A 23,122-nucleotide genomic window follows, 5' to 3' on the forward strand; every position below is an offset into this window, starting at 1 on the left:
CACATAAAAGTGTGAATCATGGTTACCTTTGAGTGGTGGGATTAAGGTAGTTTTAATATTTTTGCCTTGTTTATCTATGTTTTACTCATTTGTTTTCTGAACATGTGTTAATATCTAAAATTAAGAAAAAAACTTTTTAAAAAAAGCCCTATACCTTGCCCCACACTTACCATAACATTTTAAATATCTTAAATTAATGATAGAGTCCAAAATTGTTCAGAGGACACTGAAAAAGAGTCAAGGGATATTTGGTAGGTATAATAACAAGCACTTGAGACTGGATCAGGCAACTAGAAAAAGTTGATCAAAGTACCTGTTTTCTAGTTTGTGGGACTTTTGGACATTAATGTTCTTAACTAAGGAGAACAGCAAACACTAAGTATTAGAATATAATTAGATTTGAACATGCTGAATTTGAGAAGCATACATAATATTCAATTAAATAGAGACATTTTGAAATATAGGTCTAAAGTGTAGAAGAAATTTAAACTGGGAGATATAAAATTTAGGATCATGTGGCACATGTGATAGTTGAAAATTGATTTGGGAGAATGTGCTGAATATGATGAATAAAAAGCCCAACAATGGGGCATCTGGGAAAACACACAGAAAGGGTGGATGGCAGCAGAGGACCCAGAAAAAGAAATTGAAAAGTAGTCAAAGAGGCAGAAGGCAAACCAGGAGTAAAGGAGGTCACCAAAATCAAACATGAAAGACAATTTCCAGGAATGGCTTATCAGCCACAGCAAAATGGAAGCAGATGAGGCATGTTGGCACTTGGCAGTCTGGGAGGCCACTGTTGGCTACCTAGGGAAGACCATTTCTGAAATGGGAATACTTGCCTTCTCCTTCATGGGTTTTTAGTGAGGTTGAAATAAATAATGTAAAAACACCATGCAACCTAGTTATCCAACCATCCTCAGATGTACATATTCTGACTCCCCACCCTTGTATATGTGCACACTTTCCTCAAACAATTGAATAGCCATTGTGTTCCTTTGTTTCCTTTTTATCACCTTACCTTCCTTGATCTTGACTTTTCTAGGTACTTGTTTCACATAATCCATGACAAAACCTGCTCCAAGGCAGCTGCTTGACTCTAGGGAGTCTCTCCTACTCTGGCAGAAGTATAGGAAACAGTGCTGCTAGCTTATGCCACGCTCAAGGTATAGAAAATCGTTTCATCATGTCAGGATCTATGCTAGGCATAGCAACAGAAATACCAAAGGAGGGCCTCAGAAGTGATCTGTAATATCCATGAATTAAAATGTACTACGAAGAAAGCTCACCTACCTACCATGGGAACTGCTGGTATTTCTTCTAGCTATGTCTTCAAATGGATGCCAGGGGTTTAAGTTTCTTCCATTTCACCAGGGGTTAAAAAATAAATAAAAAGAGAGGGGAGCTAGATAAACAAAGCGCACTTCTCAACTCACTGCTCTTCCCTGAGCCAAGCATTTATATTAAATACAATTTCTAAGGCTTATCAATGGAACATCTACTATAAATCCAAATAATGCAAGATCTCAAGTCAACATGAATCATGTATCTTAGTGTTCTAAAGTATCAGGAAGTCACCCTTCAAACAGATACTGTCTCCTATATGTGACTGTAGTCTAGAAAGACTAGCTGGGTGTGGAAGGAGTGGTAGAGAATTTCAGAATAGCAACCACCTAGAAATTCACAAACCAGAACAGGGTCCACCCACCTTGCCATTTTTATACGTAGCTTGGTCAAGTGGGAAATGCTAATATGCAAATCTGACAAACACTATTTCAAGAAATCCTCAGGAAATTTAAGGTGCAAAAGTTCAAAGACATCATTCTTTTTAGAAAAAGCTTCTCTTTGAATGTCAATTTATATTTTAAAAGTGTAGCTAAAGAAAATATTGTAACAAAACGCAGCTACTTGTGAAAAAACCAGTTTGCCAGTGATAGGATGAAAGGTACTTCTTTTCTGAAACTTCTTTCATCCTCACAAGAAACCAAATTAAACACTAATATGTTTTTTTCATATGTAAGCCTCAAGGGCAACAAAAACCTTGTTCTTTCTCATCTTACATTTTCTATTACTGCCTTTCTTCAATTTTTTCTTTTTTCTACCTTCCATCTTACTTTAAAAACCCTGATAAAGGATTCAAGCTATAGTTTTGTGATGTACACCCATTCTTAAACAGATGACTTTTGTGTACATGGTGAGAGAAGACAAAATCCCATAAAACTGAGAGTTCAAAAGCAAATGTATTCATAAAACAGAAAGGAGGATAGTAACCAAGGACTGAGGGGAAGAGGAAAAGGGGTGGCTAGTTTCTGTTTGGACAATGAATAGGTTCTTCACATGGAATGTAGTGACAGTAGGCACCACTGGAATGAATTTAATGCTTCCGATTATAGACTTGAAAATGGTGAAAATGGTAAATTTGTTATGTATATTTTACCATAGTAAACAAGAAAAAAAGGCAGACACATTCTTTCAGACATGACCAATTTATTCAGAAAACTCAAATTTCAGTTTGGCAAAGTATATCCAGGGGTAGAGAATATGGGAATATCATTTCATTGGAGGAAATCACATTTTCTAGAGCTAATTGGCCACAGGGTAGTCTCTGAAGGAGAGAAAGCAGAAATTAAAATAATCATATAGTGTGTTTGAGGTGATAATTATTTGCAGAGGAAACAACCAACCAGCTTGTACAACTAAGGCATGAGAAATGCTAATGCTGGTAGTAACCCTTTATTAGATTTAGCTCAACATATGTTAAGCATCTAATTTGTTCAAGACATGGGGGTAGCTGCCAGGGCCGAGGTGGAAATACAAGTTATCACCCAAGACGTAATCCCTGTCCTTAAGATGTGTACAACAGCGCATATAAAAATGAGTGCTACAGGTGAGGTAACAAAAAAACTCTGAGAACATGGCAGGAAGAGTTTGCCTCCCTGTAGATGTTGAAGTGCGGGCCCCTTCAGTTTGGTGGTGGGCGTGAGGCAGGCTACGACATGCCCAGTAAAGACTCTGGAGTCCACGCAAGCATGCCTCAGCCAACAGGACGCAGACCCATTCCCCTGCAGCTTTAACCATCCGCAAGAAGGGGTATTGGGAGGTATTTTTATTCTAATCCCTCTCACCACTGTTAGCCCATTATAAAAAGGAGATTGACAGGAAGTGAGGATGGCAACAAAAAGTTTGCAGAGGCAGGGCCATAGACAGCAAGCATCATTTCATTGTTTTAGTGTAGACCTAACTCTATTCATCTGCAGCTTAAGTACCACCACCAGATGGGAAAGCCACTGCAGCGCCACGGCCTCAGACTACAGAGCTAGCTCGGGCCTCTGCTGCTGGCAGGTGTGAGGGTGCAGACATTTCAGTCCATGTTTTACACATAAAGTCAAGGCCATAAACATTCTCTCCTTAATGTTAATGAAGAGAGCTCAGGGGAGATAACTTGGGGAAGAAGATGAAGTCTTTGCAGGCTCACTGATCTAACGATGACTTGGTATTCTTCTATATTTCCTGTTTAAAAAAATACAGGATGAACAAGTCTTCCTGAATAATAATTTACTACCTGTACAACATACACCTCAAAAAAGAATTTTAACAGAACATACTACTCATCAAACATCACAGTTTCTGCTTTGCAATTTACACATAGGAATTGTAATACCTCAGGGAACCCTGACAAACACAACATACAGTAAGTTGTTTTAATATTATTCATCATCCTTAACTTCTGGAAGTTTGGCTTTATTATTTAATCTCAAAGGAAAACTGTCAATTTCCTTTTCCCACAGAATTAATTCACCACCCACTTTAAAAATAATTTTAAAAAAAGAAAAGTTTTCCTGTAAGCTTTTGTCAATGGTAAACTGGAATGCAAACACCTGCCAGGCTTTGATGAAATAAACTTACACAACCAGCACTACTTCATAAAATCAAACCCTCCTTTTGAAGTACAAAGTTCAATTCTTCATGCCCTCTTAGTAACTGCTCATCAGAGCTTTCCCCCATCTAGGAACTAATCTATTTAGCATACAACACGCAGTATTTTTTAAAAATAAATTACTGACATGATACTATGAATAAATAGCTATTTTTTAAAACCAAAGTATCAGAGGACTAGAACAGATATAATAACACACAGAAATGATTTAAAAATAAAGTTTTTAAAAAATGTTTTTATATTAATTAAAATTAAAACTCAAAGGATGAAGTACCATTTCAGACCTACATACATCAAGATGCCAGTTCTTATAAAAATGTACTTTAGTTGAAATGCTAGATTATGCAAAAATAATTTTCTATCAATTTTATTTAGCCATAATGAGTCTCCCCGAACTCTAATACTAAAAACATTAAAAGAATTTAAATTTTAATGGCAAAATTCCTATTTTCCCCACCCATTAAAAAAAAGATTGTTTTCCCTTATTAACATACAATGCCCTATTGTTAGGGCACAACTTTTTAAATGATAAAAATAAAACCATTGATTAGGTTTATTTTACACAAGTTACAATATAGACTTTTTGTAGGCATGTACTGCAAATAACTAAGTATGTCTTAAATTCAACCAAGATCTAAAATGAAAACTCATTGTTTCTATCCAGGGCCAATCAACACAGATCCAAGATAAGTAGTTGCAGCTAGAATAATCCAAAAAGTTTGTTTTTAAGCTGCCAAAGATAAGGTCATTTTCAAGGTGTTCTCAAAAAGAAGCAGGCTGGATATTTCTTTTCTGAGGAAGAGCAGGTGGCCACCCCTCAAGCTTTTACTTATGTTTGGGCTATCATAGATGTGACCTTCAAAGCCTGAGTGAAATCTAACTTTTTTGTTAAACATCTGAGACAAAGCAGAATTCCTGATCAGGGGCCAGGGCAGAGACTTGCTTTGCATCCTCCCACTGCTACCCTTCTCCTCAGCTCTCTCTCTTTTTAAAGCCTTAACTTAGCCACTGCCCCTTCCCCAGTTCCTCTAACCCAATTTGCACAACAGTCAAAAGGAGCACCCAGCAAACAGAATTGCAATTACTTAAAACACATAAACCAAAATGCCTGTTAATTTCATTATACAGCCATAAGTAATTCATTTAAATATTTTTAAAAATCAAGAAAAAAAACACTACAATTGGGCAGAAGGGGACAGTGGAATACCAAAGACAAATACGACCCATCTTGTAGGCCCATCACCTCAACCAAGCTAGTAATACAAGTATGAGAACTAATGGAAAAAGCAAGTTTCCTCTTGCAGGCTTACATACCCAACTCTCTCGTACTTTCTGCATTCTCACTCTCTGAATGATGGATCAGAAGAAATGCTTTGTAAAGGCAGAAGCACTGTATTTAGACTTGACAGTGTAAAGCTTTGTGGTTACAAAGGTGATTTTCCTTTACTTTTTGTGGAGTCTTTGAAAAGTAATAGTCAACTAGGACTCCTCCAGGACTGACCTCTCCTACTGGGAACTTTATACATAGAGAATCTCAGTTCTACCCTAAGATTTCAGCAGCCAACTTGAGAAAAACAGGTCTATGAGAGACTTCAGAGGTTAAGTGTTGGGGAAGTGTATACTGGTGAAGAAAGAGCAGAAATAAAGGAATGTCAATGGGCTAGGAAGACAGGGAACAAGGTAGGTGGAGGGGCAAAGAACAAGGGCAGCTAAGGAATACTGAGGTTACTGATGTTCCTGCTTCTACTAACATGAGATGTGCAAAACTCATTTTTGAGAGAAAATTTTCCTCTAAATAAGGGCAAAGATGAGGAAAGAGAATACCAGGAGATGGGGACCTAAGGGTCACTCAAAGTTAAAATTCTAGTTATTTTGCTACATTTCAGAAACTTTATTTATGTAATTCTGGGAGATATTACATGCCTCAATTATTCAGGAAGGTGTTTTCCTTGTATGTTCTGGCACAATAATGTCTCATATAAATAAATATAAATACTGTTTTTGGTATTTATATTAGTTCTGTAATGTATACTGATTTTTAGAAACAAAAATTTTAAATGAACTTTTCATAAAAGCTTAAAGCTTAAAAATTCATTAGTAATTAGACTAATAAATTATAAAAATAAAGCATTTAACTGTCAGCCAATATCTTAATTTTTGCACACAACAAGCCCTTCACAAAGTCATCATCTACATGCAGCTTAATGAAATGAGAAATTAAATCAAAGCAATCATGCTTGTTAATATGAACTTGTTTCATTTTCATTAAATCAGAAAGTTTCCATATAATATTGGGGAAAAAGCCCTCTAATTAAATCCCATTTCCTGATATGGCAGTCCTCTTTCTACAGTGAAAATAAATGCTTTTATTATAGGACTCTGGAAACAGCTTATGCTTTTGCCATCTCTCATGAGAGAAAAAGGATTTTCTCATCTCATTGCAAAGTAAAAAGATAAGGTCTCCAATATCCTGTTCAGAATCCCTAAGTCCTGTTTAAATATCAAGTGTTCCAAAACTTTGTATGAATTTTCACTGAACAAATCCTGTATACTGAGGCCCACACTACTCTATCGTATCTGTGACCATTCGCTAGACATTGGGTAGAAATATGTGCCTCATACTATATTCAATTCCCTAATGAGGAATTAAAGGGCTTTGGACAGTATGATATGCAAACCTACAGTTGTATGCATATTCACCAGGTGAGAATATCCATTCTTTGGTCAATTTTACCTCCAAGATAGGAAAATAAGTGGAAAGTTGTTTTACGGTTAGAATTTTTTTAAAAAGAAACCATGAGAAATCTCTCTTCGTGTTATAGGATGCAAGGAAAAAAATCACATTAAATAATGGTATTTGTATACATGAAATTTCTAGATATCACGTTGAGAAAAATCAGACATCCCAATGAAAGACAGTTCACAGAGCAAGGTTCTCATTATGACACAGTGAATATGCCACAGACTTTCTTCCAACCAGGTTCTGCATATTCAATAGGAAAAAAAAATCTTCAAAAAGTAACTTGAAACTTCACTATTTTAATCTTAAGGGAACTATAAAGTATCTCAAAAGTTACTACTTTTGAGATTATGTTTAAGTTAGGAATAAAAGCAACCATAGCAAGAGCAACTATAACTCATTCTTGATAATTAGAAAATCTGTATATAAAAATCTGGCAAATTTTTTTTAAGGTACTAAAACAAAACTTTTGAAAATAACAAAAGCCAGCTCAATTCATGTAATGTCAAATAACTCAATTATAGAATCATTTATATTTGTTGCTTTAGAGCATAATTTATCCCTAATGAGAAATGTACCAAAAATCCTAGTGCTAACCCTGAAACCTTAATCCAAACCTTACAAGTTAAAGATTAACTGTTGGTCAAGAGCGAAGGGATGCAACCATGCACTGTCCACAGGGCAAATGAAAACCAATAGCAAGATAGCAGAAATGATGAACCCATGGGTACAAACACACTTTATAAAACAAAAAAAAATCAAAACCTCCCAAACAAAACATACATACACAGAAATTACAACACGACTGTCATATGCCTATATTCTCTACTATCTGGTTAACCTGTTATTAAAATTACAAAGAAAAAACAATTTTAGCTTTCTGTATTTTAATCCATATGAAACATTCAATAACAGATAAATAGAGCATTTGTTGCATGTTAATGAATATGTGGCTTCTTGTGCTTTCCATCTGAATTGGGGTAGAAAATCCCCAATTATTTATTTTTTTATGATATAATTGTAAAGTAATATTAAACATCTACACAAAATCAATCCTTTCTTCAGCTAAATTCTATATGAAATTACTAACAAACAGTGAAGATTCATGATGTGTTAAAATGGTGACTCATAACAATATGGACTCAGCTTTAGATTTTAATTCACAAATATATATACACACACACATATGTACATGTATATATATATGTGCCTTGTGTATGACAACTGTATGAAAATAGTCTCAAAAATAAAGACAATACTTGAGACACGAAGCAACCCATTTTCCCTAATCTTGCATCTTATTACAGGGAAAATATGTCTCTGATGCTTCATAAATACTTTTAAAAGTTCGGGATGGCCTTAACCATGCATAGTCTCCACCGATGCTTTGAAGCCTCCAGCGTTTCAGGCTACCATTCAGCTCTAGAAGAGCTGTGACCTATGTTTTACTTATTTATGTCCTGTCTTCTCTAGATCTGGGAGTTTTCTGACCAGAGCTTGGTGGTTCATTTTGATGCTGGCGAGGAGCCCACCTTCAATGCCATCAGAACCAGTGTAACTGATTTCTTCACCACTCAAGGTAGTCATATGCCCCCCAAGGGCTTTTAGGATGGCATTGCCAGCACATATATCCCACTTTTTGATGTATGTCACGTGGATATATAGATCAGCTTTTTCTTGACTCTTATCGGGTACATCCAAGAGCGCTAAAACTTTATAACCTAAAAGATAAACAGAATTTAAGTTACTGTTAAAAATATTTTTAAAGAAATCAAGCTTCCTTTTTTGAGAACACTGTTAAAAATAGGAGTACAGGGTGTGCAGAAGTTCTCTGAACTATCTTTGCAACTAATAAGTCTAAAATTATTTTTAGCTCCTTTTTTTAAAGTAACAGCACAGACATTAGACCCAAATAAGCAAAAAATACTATAAAGTAACTTATTAAACTATTCTCAAGTATAACCAAATATAGGTCTATAATCTTTTAAATTTAAATCTACTTTGGTTGTTTTCCATGGAATGCTACATTCACTATGTATCATTTCCTATGGAATAGAATACTGAAGCTCATCACTACAGGATTCACTTGAGTATCTAGTAAGGCCAGATTTAAAAGAAGAGAACACAAAATAACACTACTAACTTTTCTTTTTTGTAAAAAGAATTTTTCAAATAAAACAATGCAGAAGAAACTGGGTCTAGAATTTGGTTTATCCCATTCCTACTGAATGTTTTGGACATTATCTTTTTTAACCAACTTAATGGAGAGCCTGTAAGAAAATAAGGAAGTCATATAAAGGAAGGCAGATATATGTAATCAGTACATTAAAACTGTTAGGCTTAAAAGTTACTAAGTATTACTTCTCCCTTTAATACTGTGCTGAAAAGGTCTTCAAACACAAATGTTCCAGATCATAATTTGCTATATATTTGAATGAAAACACTTCTGTCACTTTAAACAGCACTTAAAACAAGGGTGGGCAATTGGTCCATGAGCCAAATCCAGGCCATGGCCTGTTTTTATATGTCCCTCAAGTTGTGAATGGCTGTTTATATTTTTAAAGGGAGGCTTAAAAATGTAAGTATCAAAGAACAGTATGCAGTAATGACCATATGTAACTCATAAAGCCTAAAATATTTACTATCTAGCCTTTAAGAAAAAGTCAGCTGACACTTGACCTACACCATAGGTAATGCAATAGTGCAGAATATATATTAAGTAGGGTGGGCACTAGACTCTTTTCTGGCTCATCCAAGACATGAAAGCTGAGGGGTTCAGGGTGTTAACAGTGACCCAAGGATTGGCCATTCTAATAACACTTATGATGTTCCTTGGCATCCTGCCATATGAGGTACCATAATGTGCTTATCTTTCTCTCCCTGATATCCCTCCAGTTACTCTGAAATTAAATCATATGTAAAAACCACCAAGAGGAACATATGAGTACCATCAGCAGGGATAATTATAAGTACATCATTGACATAAGATGTCTTTGAGGTATTCAAGGAACAGAAATCACTGTTGTGTGATTGTTTCTACTGTGAGACTGTTTCTAATCAAAAGACATGTGACTGAAATCCCACCATACAGAGAAGCAAGTAGGTGCTCATGCCTGTCTGGAAAGTACACTATCTATTTTCACTTCTTTCTTGAGCACAGGACAACCATCTGTCTCCTGACGTGCCCTGGCCATGCTGGGAACACTTTACAGGCATCTCAGAGGAGGGGGGACATACCAGCACCGCCAGCAGGGATAATTGTAGTCTGGTTTCCAAAAGTCTGAAGAGCAACTTGTTTAACCATTCCTGAATGGGAGCGTGAGACAACGATCCTTGGGGTCTTCTCGTTGTAGGAAGTGTGGGCTTTCACGTTTGACCCACCATCTACCATTGCCCATGCTGAAAGGCAAATGCAGTACCCATTAACAGCACTGCAGCTTTTAAACTAGAACCAAAGTACCACAATTTGACTGGAAAAATACCCTTTTCCACAGAATTACTTCAATTATTTTCATTTTGTTCCCAAAACTGAAGGCTTTATTTATTTTTTCTGAGGACAAGAGTAATACTTTTTTTTTTTTTTTTACCTAAAGTAGGCATTATTATGACAAAGCTAAAACAGGATATGTACTCCTGCTCCACCAGAGATAACAACTATTACATACTTGGCTTCAGAACCTCCAGGCTCTAGAGCTCTTTGTGGGGTGGTAGCAGAGTTTTCAGGGGGATCACACTACAACTCAACTTCTGCCTACACTTAATCCTGCATCCTTGCCACCCCTTCACAAATCTATCTCAAGAGCCTCCCTCGTGAACATCCTGCATGCTCATCTCCGCCTGAAGGTCTAACTCCTGGGGATCCCAACTGGTGACAACCGATGACACAGGCACAATTAAATGACCAGGATAATTCAAAATTTAACACAGAGTTTTCTATAAGTGTTCTACCTCTACATTTGATATATCTGTGCTTTCAATTACTTGTATATTGGCTCAATCTCTTAAGGAGTTTTGTAAATATAAATAGTTAAAGAGGTAAGTGAGTTAGGTTTACATATCTGCTTTATCGGAGCGTATAAAAAAAGCTTTTTATTAAAATCTCTTTTATTAAAAAAAAAACAACTTATTAAGAAGGTGAGAAAACCCCAAAGAGGGCTTGAAATATTGGTTCTTGGTTGGGAAGTTTTCTTCACTAACTACCAAACTACATAAGGAAAAAAAACTCAGAATATCCCTATTAGATTGATGTTCTAGCAGTCACTCACTATGGGATAAATACATGTCCACTGGGGCTAGCACCAAAACCAGCAGCACCACCACTTATTCCTGGCTGCAGGAAAAATCAAAACAATTAGTCTGGGTATCTGAGGTCCCTAATGATAATGGCAGTCTCTCACTCTCCTCATACTTCTTTCTAAAAACCACACATAGCAACAAGGAGAGAAAATAAAAATGCCTTAATCAATACCTAAAGAATAAGCAAGAGACAGTGGATAGCTACAAACACAAATTTAAGAGAAAGAAGAGGAGTAAACACTGAAGATCAGCAGAGTGGCTTGGCTGCAGCCATGCCCAGTGTGGGGAATATAGCAGGGACTTCACAGAGGTCAAGAGGTCAAAGGACTCTCAGTGGTGAAAGAACTCAGATAACATCAGCCAAAATTTCTCCCCAGAAGTAATAGGTTCCAGCTAAACTGAGAACTACTGAATGTAGGCCTGAAACTGGCCATAAGCTGTAAGAAGACATGGAACCAAAAGCAAAGTGTTGAAAGCATATGGGATAATGTGTATCTTTTAGAACATCTCTCAAAGGCAGAAAATTGGGGAAACAGAAAATAGAACTAACAAGAAGGGTGGGCTTAAGAGAAGGGCCCTCCTGAAACAAGGTAGGATCAAACAAGAAAGAAGAAATGTGAAAGAAAAAAAGATGCCTGATAATAAAAATAATGCCATCCTTGTGTTAACAGAAAAGAAAGCTCTGGAACCGAGAATCATCCCAACTCCTTTCTGCCACCACTCTCCCGCTGACTTCATAGTAGCTGGCTCCACTGTAAGAAATGTAAAACTGCAAATGTGCACTGAAAAAACTAAGAAAACCCTGAGAATGAAGATTAAAACATTTCAGACTACTTGAAAACTTCTACCTACATAACAGAGTTAAACTATAACACAACATTCCAACATCATTAAAAATAAATAAATAAGCAACAAAAAATAAAACTTTAAACAAACTCAGAAACAATGGATAAACAACAGGAAAAAATGAAATGGGACAGTAACAGGGTGAAAAATCTTGGCACCTCAGTCTTCATATTGTATCTGTGGCCTTTGTTGCCTTAATCTTTCAATCAAAGAGCTTCTGTGCAACCCTGCAGCCCTGCACGCAGGCTGGTTCAATCATCAAAAGGAATTTTGATCATGACTTAAAGATGATGCAAACAGCCCCTTACCAGAAACTCACCTCCCCTGAGGAGATAAGGAAGTATGTACAAAAATGATGACTGTTTTGTCCAGGACTTACAGGAACCCTATAATCAGAATCATGTCAATGGAAGTCAACTAACCAAGTACAAGGAGTTTCACAACCCTCCCCAGCCCCTTGCTGACAACCAGATGTCTGAAGTTGTCAACTGCCACCTCCTGACCTTAAGCTCCTCCCACTCCTGCCTTCTTCCTTAACATAAAAGCAGCTTGAAATCAACCCCAAGTTAAGATGGTGCTTTAGGACATGAGTCCACGATCTTCTTGATCTGCTGGCTTTCGAATACACTCACTTTTCTTGGCCCAACACCTTGTCTCTCAACTCACTGGCCTGTTGTGTGGTGAGTGGAATGAGCTTGGACTTGGTTACAGGTACTCATATAATACAGGAAAAAAACTGAGGAAAAAAGGGTAAAATCAATGAAGACTTAGCACTATGTCACAGGATACATAAAAGACAACAGATTTGTCCAAGAGCATAATGAGAAATGAGAAAAGCAAAAAATATGTGAAACATAAACAGATAAAAGGGATGAGAGAAAACAATACAGAAGCCAATGAAAGATACTATGTACATTAGGAGTCCTTGAAGAAGAAAAACAAAACAATGAAGTAAAACTAATATTTAAAATTATGATTCAAGAAAAATGCCCCTGAAATAAGAGACATCCTCCCGGAATGTCAACTCGGAATCTGAGATACAGAATAATTCTACTATCAGACTTTAAAGATTAAGTTGTTTGGCACTCCAGGCAAAAAGACCAAGCTACTTATAAAGGAAGGAAAATCAGGTTTTCAGTCTTCTTTCCAAAAGATTCAATATGCACCCAACATAGGTATTATACCAGTTCAACAGTTCCTACCAGTTAACCAGGAAAAAAGAGTGTATAGTGGGTTGAACAGTATCTAGCAAATTTCACATTTACCTGGAACCTTCAGAATATGACCTCATTTGGATATAAGGTCTTCTGATATGTAATTAAAGTTGAGGTCATACTGGATTAGAATAGGCCCTAAATTGAATGACTGGTGTTCTTATAAGAAAAGGAGACACAGAAGTACAGAGAAAGAAAATGTGAAGACAGAGGCATAAATTGGAGTAATGTGTCTAAAAGCCAAGGAACACCAAGGAATGCCTGCAGCCCTCAAAGCTGGAAGAGACAAGGATTCTTCCCTTGAGTCTTCATGGGGAGTGCAACATTGCCAACAACCTGAGAGCAGACTTCTGGCCTCCAGAACGGTGAGAGGGTAAGTTTCTGTTATTTTAAGCCACCTAGTCTTGCTATAGCTGCCCTATGAAACGAATACAGAGTGAACCATAGATTTTGTATCTAGCCAAGTTATCTTTCAAGTACCAGGGTACAGGTAAAAGCTTTTAACATGTTAAGAACTCAGGTAATTTCACATCCATGAGTAGGCTGTTCTGAAGATGAATAAGCTTTATTCAACCAAAGGACGACTGAGGAACTCTCATGGCAAAAGCACTATTGGTTAGCATTGAATAAATTCAACTGTAGATTTAAGAGGATACCAGAGATAAAAGTGTATAAAATGTTATCTCATAGTTGGTGGATGAGGCCCAGAGTACCACTTAAATCTCAAGAGTTGAATAGTAGAGCAGAAAGATCAACATCAAAAAAGACATGATTAACTAAAATGGGGCTGGTCAAGAAGAGGCTAAAATAAGCTAATTTAATCGCTGCTCATAGGAAAGAACCAGCAGATAGTACCTAAAGCAAAAGGACTATAAAATGGTTTAAAAAAAATCTATTAATGTGTGTCAGTAAAAAAAACAAAAAGAACAAATTTAACTTGCTAAATAATAACTGTAGTTTCAATCATATAAAAATCTAGGAGATCATAGGTTAAAATTTAACCTAATTTTGACTATAAATTTAAAAAAGAAAAAAAAAGGAACAAAGTTGGCTCCTTCCCAAAGAAATAACATTTTGCCCCCACTGGAAGTAGTTTTTACTTTACTCCTTATTTGAAAACTGGTGAAGGAAAAGAGCTAAACATATGTCCTTTCTTTCTCATTCCACTCATCACGGAACAGGCCAGTGAGTTGAGAGACAAGGATAAATAAGTGACTCCAGTTGAAGAGAAGTTTCTCTATGCAATTCTAGTTTACATAAACAACAGAATTAGTAAATCCCATTTTATATCTTTAATAGATCTTAAAACTATTATGTTAAAGATTTACTGGTGCCAAAAATCTCTCTCTAGATTACTTGCTGGTAGCAAGAGAATTAAATAATTTTGTAACTGAGAGATCTGGTCATGAGCACCTCAACCATCGTGGCATCACCACAGTGAGATGAGATGTTAAATGGTGTGGTAAGGAAGTACATGAAGAATAACCTACAGTGCATTACTGACAAAAATGGCCTACCTTAATCCAATCAAGGCTTCAGACCTAATTGCAGTTTTTAAGAAAAAGAGGATGAAAAATAAGCAAGTTGCATGAGAACACACTGAGAAAATAATCAGGATAATATGAAAGGCAGGACATTCTATGACAACTGACCTGATCTCAACAAGCCAACCTAGTGGGGAAAAGGGGACTGGAGGTTGCTCCAGATTATAAGAATTAATATAGCAGCCTAACAAACAAAAGAAATGCTTGTCGCCTAACTGGACCTTGGTTTGAAGTAACCAGTTTTAAACTCCACTTTAGGAACAAGTGGGAGAAATGTGAGTATTAGATCAATTAGGGAATAATTAATTTTATTATTATATTAATAATATTGCTCTTCTGTAGAAACATGACCATTTTATAAATGCATACTGAAGTATACAGGGGTAAAATGTCATGATTCTGGTTATTTTTTTTTTAAGTAAAAGGCAAAAAAAAGAAAAGAAAAAAGAAGCAAATATATAAAATTTTATCAACTTCTAAATGTAGGTAAATTCATTATAATTTTGTTTCTTTGAAATTATTCATAATAAAAATAAAAAGAGGAAAAAACAAAAATTCCTCTAAATTATTCTTAGAAATGATCAAAGAAAGTTTTACTAACTGAATTTACAATGCTGTATCTCTAGAGGTCAGTATTGTATAAGAGGATAAGAGTACAGCTTAGCAGATAGTAATTCTTTTCTAAAATTATTCTGGTATCAACTTAATATTTTATGTTACATAATCTCAATATATGTAGTCCTAACACCATATGGACAAATTATTTTAAACACCTTAAAAAATACAGTAGGTGTTTAACAGTGATGAAGTAAAGTAGCAACTAACAGAATATGTTTACTCTATCTGTAAGACATGATAAAAGAAAAGTTCAACAGGATATAAAATGGTTGGTACTTTGCACCCAGACTTTAGACATTTTGAAGTCTTTAATTGCTACAAATTTCCAGAGTGGACATACTTCACTTATATATTTAAACATTACTTCATTAAAATACTATTCAAGAATCTCCTGCTTCTAAGAATTTCACAGTTGAATTAATTCTAAGGAAGTCTGATAAGAATTTTGATCAGCTCTGCTCTAACTGCTGCCAAAAATAATATCTAGCTCTCATGAGAGTTAAGAGTAGCTAAATTTTTGTAAACATACAATACTTGGTATTCTGCCAACAGCAATATACAGTCTGGACCTGAATATAATAGTCCAAAAAGAGGACACAAGCTGAACAAACCTTTGATCCAGGACTGGAAGGTCAACCCACACCTAATTAAGGACTTACTGATTCTTTTGGAATGGTTGCTGACTAGCAAGCATCTTAAGTACCAGCATGCTGTGCAATCAGATCCATCAGAGAAGAGTAGTGCATTTTATTACTAAGTTACAAAGACCTTTTGGGAACTCAACTTGTTCCTAAGTTAGAGACTTTTGACTTCTTTGTTTTAAGGGAAGTAAACCTAAGATGGGGGAGGGTAGTAGTTAATATATTCTTGTGGAATAAATTTTTCTTTAAAAGGGCATTATCCTTAGTCTCCCCCTTAAAATGACCAATTATTTTGAGGCTGAAATGAATTTATGTCAATACACTTCATAAACTGTGAAAATATGAAACAAATGTGAGATATTAATAAGGAGTAGTTAGCTTTTGCTGCAACATTTTGAACTGCATGGTTTTCATAAGAGGTGCTAAGCCCCTTTTCTCCTCTATAAAAAAACAGAGTAATGTTTTCCATTATACAGTTTCTGAAAACTTTAAGTGAGATAACATAAGTATATTGCAAATTGTCAAACACTATTATGTTAGGAGTCAAGGAGTTATTATGAAAGTGGTGTGATATATTGTTTTGCATAAAATTCATGAGCTTGATTCCCCTTCTAATTTAGCTGAATGAGACTAAGAAATGTATCAAGTTTCTGAGTCTCATATCATACGGGAAGTGGGAGTACTAATAGCAATTGTATTCCTCCCTCATGAGATCTACTAAGAGCAGCTATACTGCCAAGTATATTATAACTCCAATATCACAACATTCTAAGTGAAGAATCCCTGAATTTCATCTTAGGTGGTCACTAAAAGTGAAGACTACATTTTTTAGCTTCCAGCTGGGTTCTTGCTATATTTTGATCAAAGAGATGTGAGATGAAGTGATGTGCAGAACTTAGAGGTCACACCTGGAGTGAAAAACGTCCCCCCTTGTCTCCCTTTTTAACATTCTCCATTGGTGGAATGTGGATGTGGCAGTAGAGCCATCCTCAGTCATGCAGAGGAGGGCAACAAAATTTAGTACAGCAAAGCAGCAAGAGAGAATGGTCTGTGTGGCTGGCACAACGGAGCTGCCATGGCAGCTTTGGTCTGCCTATAAAACTGTTAGAGAAGAGAGAAATTATTTTGTTCAACTTCCTGTATTTGGGTGTATATTACTACAGTGGCCTGCCTATATTAGTAGCTTAACTTACATTCTAACCAATGCAGTAAGGAGTAAAGGAAATAGGTAAAAGCAATCCATAAAGCAATTATATAATTAATCTTAAGGCACATTACCACAGTTACCACATAAATCTTCTGTATCTCATCAAGTTAACTGTAAGTACTATCTGAATTTTGCAAAGGAAATAAAAGGTCAGATAAGCACAAAGAAAATTTGGTTTTAAAATGCAGAACCAACACTCAAGTATATGTTAGCTTCTCTCAGAGCAGCTCGATTTTGGATACAAGGTTACTCTGCAAAGCACATAAATTTAGAGTAATCAGAAACAGCCTTATCTCTGTTTCTTTCCACTTGACAGCCTTTTATGTAGCATTAGCCACACCACTAAGACACAGTGGGGAAGGCTGAAGTACCCATAGAACTGTATGGATGCTGGGTGTATCAGCTTCCTAGGGCTGCCCTAACAAGTTAGCACAAACTGGTGGCTTACATAAGAGAAATCTATTTTCTCACAGTCTGAGGTCAGAAGTCCAAATCGAATGTTGGAAGGGTTTGTTCCTTCTAGAAGCTCCAGGAGGAATGTTCTGACGCTCTCCAAGCTTCTGGTGGCTGGCAACAATCTTTAGCATTCCTTGGCTTATATGAATCATGCCAGGCTGCCTCCACCATCACACTGTCTTATCCCGTTTTGTCTGTTTACTGTTTCTTAGAAGGGCACTCTCACTGGTTTAAGGGCCATCCTAATCCAGGATGATCTCATCTTGATTTAAACCTTAATTACATCTGCAAAGACCTTTTTCCAAATAAGGTTACATTCTAAAGTTCCGAATTCTTATGAGTTGAATTGTGCTCCCCCAAAAGGTATGTTGCAGACCTAACCCCCAGGACAGAATCTGACCTTACTTGGAAGCAAGACCATTGTAGATTAGTAAATTGAGATGAGGTCATGCTGGAGTAGGGTGGGCTCTTAACCCATTCTGACTGGGGTCTTTATTAGAAGAGAAGAGACAAAGAAACACAAATAAGAAAATGCCATTAAAATGGAGGGTGAGATGGCTTCATGTTTACAAGCGAAGGGACAACACCATGGATTGCTGACAACCTACCAGAAGCTAAGAGGAACACATGGAAGCATTCTCCCCTGCGGGTTTCAGAGAGAGCATGGCTCTGCTAACACCCTGATTTTGGGCTTCTAGCCTCCAAAAACATGATAGACTATAGGTCTCTGGCTTAAAAACACAGTTTGTGTTTTGTTTTAATGGCAGCTGTAGGAAACTAATTCAGGGGTGGTCATGAATTTGAGAGGGACATTATTCAACCCAGTACACCTGGTCATTAGGACTGCTTTAGACTCTGACAAAACAGATACTGTACCATGAGGAACATCATCATCTTAGAGACCAGTGTAACCAAAAGAGCCATAATCCTGGCCCCAAGTTTTTGATGGGAGTTACCAAGGAAAAGCATGACATTCCCCGCAGACTGGCAGCAGTACTGCTTACACCACTAACTGTTTCCTTCAGTTTCTCTACCATGACAGCTTGTGGCAGGATCATCATGGACTTGTAACCACAGTCCATGCCATCACTGCTGTCTGGAAGACCATGGCTAGTTTCTCTGGCAAACCACAGTAAGTGGCTGTGGTGGTACCAAAATATCATCCCAGGATTCATTAGCACTGGGAAGACTTTGGGCAAGGTCATTCCTGAGCTGAATGGGAAGTTCTTTGGCATGGTTTTCCACACTTTCACTCCCAACATGACCATCATGGATCTGATCTGTCAAATGCAAGAACCTAACAACCGTGAGTACATCAAGTTGGGAAACAAGGGTCCAAAGGAGCTCTGAAGGGTGTCTGATGGCTAGTATACACATGACTCCATAAATGAGCTGCATCCACAAATTAGCCTGATGATTAGGACTCACAATGTCACCATCCACTTTTGATGCTGAGGTTGGTACTGCCCTTAACCACCACAATATCAAGCTTATTCCCTTAACAGTATGACAGATTTGAGTAAGTCTACTTCATGGTGGATCTCAGAATTCACACAGAATCCAATGTGTAAGAGCCCTGGACCTTATTCCCAGAGAAACATGAGAGAAACAGAGAGGACCTCTGCTGCTAGAGAGCCTATGCATGCCCAGTGTATTCCCCAACACACTCAGAACCTCTCATCTTCATTTAACAGAGTTTCTACCCTCTAAAGAAAGTTTAGAAAGCTCTGCTTTATCATGTGTACCACCAACAAAATCCTCACTGGATCCAGTGAAGTCAGTGGTGAGGGAGAGTAGGGAACTGATAATAATTATTGAGCTACAGCTGAGATTCTGACATGACAGTAAGTACTATAGACAAATGAGTTAATAACAAATGACTAAATAAGTGACTTAATAAAGTACTATAAAACAAATGATTAACTCTTGAAAGCTCTAGTATATTCCTTACCTGTGTATTCAGAAAATGGCTTATGTATTACTCCTAGCACAGGTTTACCATTTACAGCCACACACACCATTGTAGTGACATATTTTCGAAGATCCTCTATGAGAAAAAAATAAAAAAATATTAAAATCCTTTTTGATTTTAAGTTTAAATTAAAATTCAAGTTAAGACTTTGAATAGTCCCTGTACAAGGGTTGCATTTATTAAATACTGTCACATATCATCAAGCTTATCTCAATTTAGGAAAAACTTCTTATAAACAAACCACTCAATAGCCCATATTTTTATTATATTTCTAATATTCTTGTAAAATACTGTTTGTAATTTCAGTGACTATTAGATAAACACACCTACTATCTTTTCCCTGTTCTCCAAATAGTTCCTAGGAGGTGTCTATTATGGTTCAAGTTTAATGCTTAAGAAGCAGAATGCGAAGGTTAAAAAGCAGAAGCCCCCACATTCAGAGAATTTACCATCTAGGAGACAAATATATAAGCAATCGATATACATATATAAGAGAACAGAAAAAAAAAAAGCAAGAATTAAATACCTGAGTAAGAAACAGGCATGGGAGAAGATCCACAGAGATGAAATCTGAGCTAGGATGAGAACAGAAATGGGGGTGGGGGCAACTGGTGACTCTGTTTTGCCCCTTTCCTGCTCTCTGAGTGCCTAGGATTTACTATTTTGAATTTCAGGGATAAATGTATACACAATAAAACCTAAATTCCCCACGTCATAAGTAAATACTGTATTCTGGCTATTAAATAAATACCTCAACAACGCATACCTTAACATACAGATCAATACAAATCAGTATAAATACACACTTCAATAAATAGGTATCCATTTTGTTGCTGTGACCACTAAAAATGTCCCTCCCCTGAAGAATCAGTGACACAGTGAGCCATTATTACCAGCAGGAACATGCCATAATATAGTTTGAGGGGAATAAAGGTTGAAAATAACCCATCGAGTCCAAAGATTTCATCTATACTGCATTAATTCAGCTGTCTTAAAATCTAATTGGAAAAGTGGTGTCCAATTGGTAAAATATTTACTACCATGTATATACCATTTGCCCTCATTCTGCTTCTCTGATACATAATGATAATCTAAAGTTTGGAATCAATTTAACTTTAAAATTACCTGTATATTCCTGTGTAGCATCAAGTGGGTCAATCCAGACAGTAACACTTTCTGCTGGTACCTCTTTAGTAGTGGATATTTCTTTCAAGATATCTTCAGGTATCTTATGATCCCATAAGATAACCTCCTCATCAGCTGCATCCACATGTTCTTCAGTATTTATCTGCATCAAAAACAGATAAATGGCAGTTTAAAAAATTTTAAGTAAGAAAAAATCACTAAGAAAACAAGAGAAAAACATTTCAGACAAAATTACAAAAAAATTGACAATAGGTAAATCAAGATCTATTTCAAAGCATTTCACTGCAAAGCTAAAATACACTGTAAGAGAAATTCCAGCAACATCTCATCTTCAAGTACTTTCCAACTTAATACTCAAGCTCAGCTTGTTGTCTAAGCAAGACAGAGAATCCAAAAAGAAAGAATGAGAAACTAGGCACCAAAGAAACAGGCTATGTAAAGGCTATGTTATGAAAAGTAATAGCTCTAAGTGTAAAAACAGACTGACAATGTTACAGAACACTGAACACAAGCAACTGTAAAGAGAAAAGTAACAATGGACTTGAAAAATAATAATCCTTAAAAATAGAATTCATAAATGCTAAGCTACAGGTCCTAGAAAAGTAGTCATCTAAAATATCTAATATCTAATCATCTAAAATATGTAATAAAAATCTAAGAATTGACTGCACTTAGAATTAGGTTAATAACAAACTGACTTTATTCAAATATTGCCTTATCAGAATACTTCCTATATCAGATCATAATATACACACACAAGAGAAACATCCCCCAAATAAAATTTTCAATTAGGGACTAATACCTCTCAATAGGACGCTGGGGTACTGTGGTTTTTTCATACTGCATGTGATGCCATGCCCAGACCCCATACTATAGTTTCAAAGTGATTACAACTCTATATTGAGAATGTATGAGTAAAAAGTTACACTTGGTGGAAACCTTCTGACTATCAGCAATCCCGGACAGTACACTGAAATATCCCAAATTATCACAGAAACATCAAGCCACTTGACTCCTCAAATATTTTTAGTACAGTATATAGTAAACATCCAATTCATCCATTCACTTATTCCTTTACTGATTCAGCATATTTTTACTGATTGTCTACTATATGACAGACACAGTTTCAAGGTCCAATGTACAATAGTGATCAGTATGAAACAAAAATCTCTGCCTTTGTGGAGTTTAGATTCTAGTGAAGGAGATAAATGACAAACAGGATAAATAAGGAAAACATGTGGAATGCTGGATACTGGTAAGGAGGTAAGATACAAAATACAGCAGAGAAGAACAGAAGTGTATTGTAGAAACATATAAGAAGGGTTAGTTTTTAAGACAGGATGGCTAGGATTATTCAGAACAGCCAAAAATTGGAAACTGCCAAATGCCCATCAAGTGACATTTGGATAACTAAGATATGCTACACCCATACAACAGAATTATTATTCAGCCATAAAAAGAAATGAAGTGCTGATTCATACTATAGTACAAATGAACCCCAAAAACATCATGCTAAGTGAAAGAAGAAATGAAAGCACATACAGGATGAATCCATTTATGCAAAATGTCCAAAACAGGAAATCAATGGAGAGAGTAGGTCAATGATTGCCTGGGGCACAGGGTGGCAACAGGGATTATCAGTAAATATACACAGGGATATTATTAGGTGATGAAAATGTCCTATAACTGATTATGATGGTTGCACAATTAGGTATCTGAAATGGGCTAATTCTATGATATGTAAAATAATGCTGCAATAAAACTGTTGTTTTAAAAGATGGGGTAGCTATAGAAGGCCTTTCTGAGGTGATATTAAAGTGAAGATTGAAAGTGAACCTAGCAGGTATCTGAAGGCAGCACATTCCAGCCCATGGAATGAATGCAAAGGTCCTGAGGTGGGAGTATGCACAGTGTGTTCAGAGTATAGCAAGGAGGCAGGATGGCTAAATCAGAGTGAGCCACAAAGAAAGCAGATGGAGATGAGACCTGAGGTTCAAAAGTAATAGAAACCAGATGGTGAAGGACACAGGCACAACAGAGTCAGTTGCCCTCTATCACAACCTCTGTTAACAATATGCAGAGGGTCCTAGCCACTGCAGAAAACTAAGGAGAGGACGGGTGTGTGGGGATGAACGAGGATTAATTAGAAAGAAGACGCAAAATTATACTATGAAACTAATGAGTCATTACTGAGAAAACCCAAAGAACTTGTGGATAAATTATAAAATAAATAATAGAATATAGCAAAGTTGCCAGATATAAGATCAGTATTTATCAATCAATAGCATTTTATACATACTGTATTAAAATTTTTTTTAAATTAGCATAAAAATGGAAACCTTTTAAGATAATAGAAATAAAATACCTGAAAATAAATCTATCCAAGATGTGCAAAAACACTATAGAGAAAATTAAACTATATCTAAAAAATTAATGACTTAAAAAAATGGTAAAGATGTTAATTCTCCGGTAAGTAAACTATAGATTTAATCCAATTCCAATCAA

At 36.3% G+C, this 23,122-nt stretch overlaps 1 protein-coding gene across 1 annotated transcript in view; it reads right to left on the reverse strand.

Moving 5' to 3' along the window:
- Window positions 1-4,141: 4,141 nt before the first annotated feature.
- The window catches only part of BPNT2 (3'(2'), 5'-bisphosphate nucleotidase 2), a 43,631-nt gene continuing 24,650 nt past the window's right edge, over window positions 4,142-23,122 (reverse strand). Inside the window, exons 2-5 of the mRNA XM_036878952.2 lie at window positions 20,597-20,759; window positions 19,451-19,546; window positions 9,915-10,076; window positions 4,142-8,398 (exon numbers count right to left, since the gene is read on the reverse strand). Coding sequence (XP_036734847.1) covers window positions 8,127-8,398; window positions 9,915-10,076; window positions 19,451-19,546; window positions 20,597-20,759 — 693 coding nt within the window. The 3' untranslated portion in view covers window positions 4,142-8,126. The remainder of the gene's footprint in view (window positions 8,399-9,914; window positions 10,077-19,450; window positions 19,547-20,596; window positions 20,760-23,122) is intronic.

Source organism: Manis pentadactyla, chromosome 3 (genome assembly GCF_030020395.1).
Source record: "Manis pentadactyla isolate mManPen7 chromosome 3, mManPen7.hap1, whole genome shotgun sequence".
NCBI lineage: Eukaryota > Metazoa > Chordata > Mammalia > Pholidota > Manidae > Manis > Manis pentadactyla.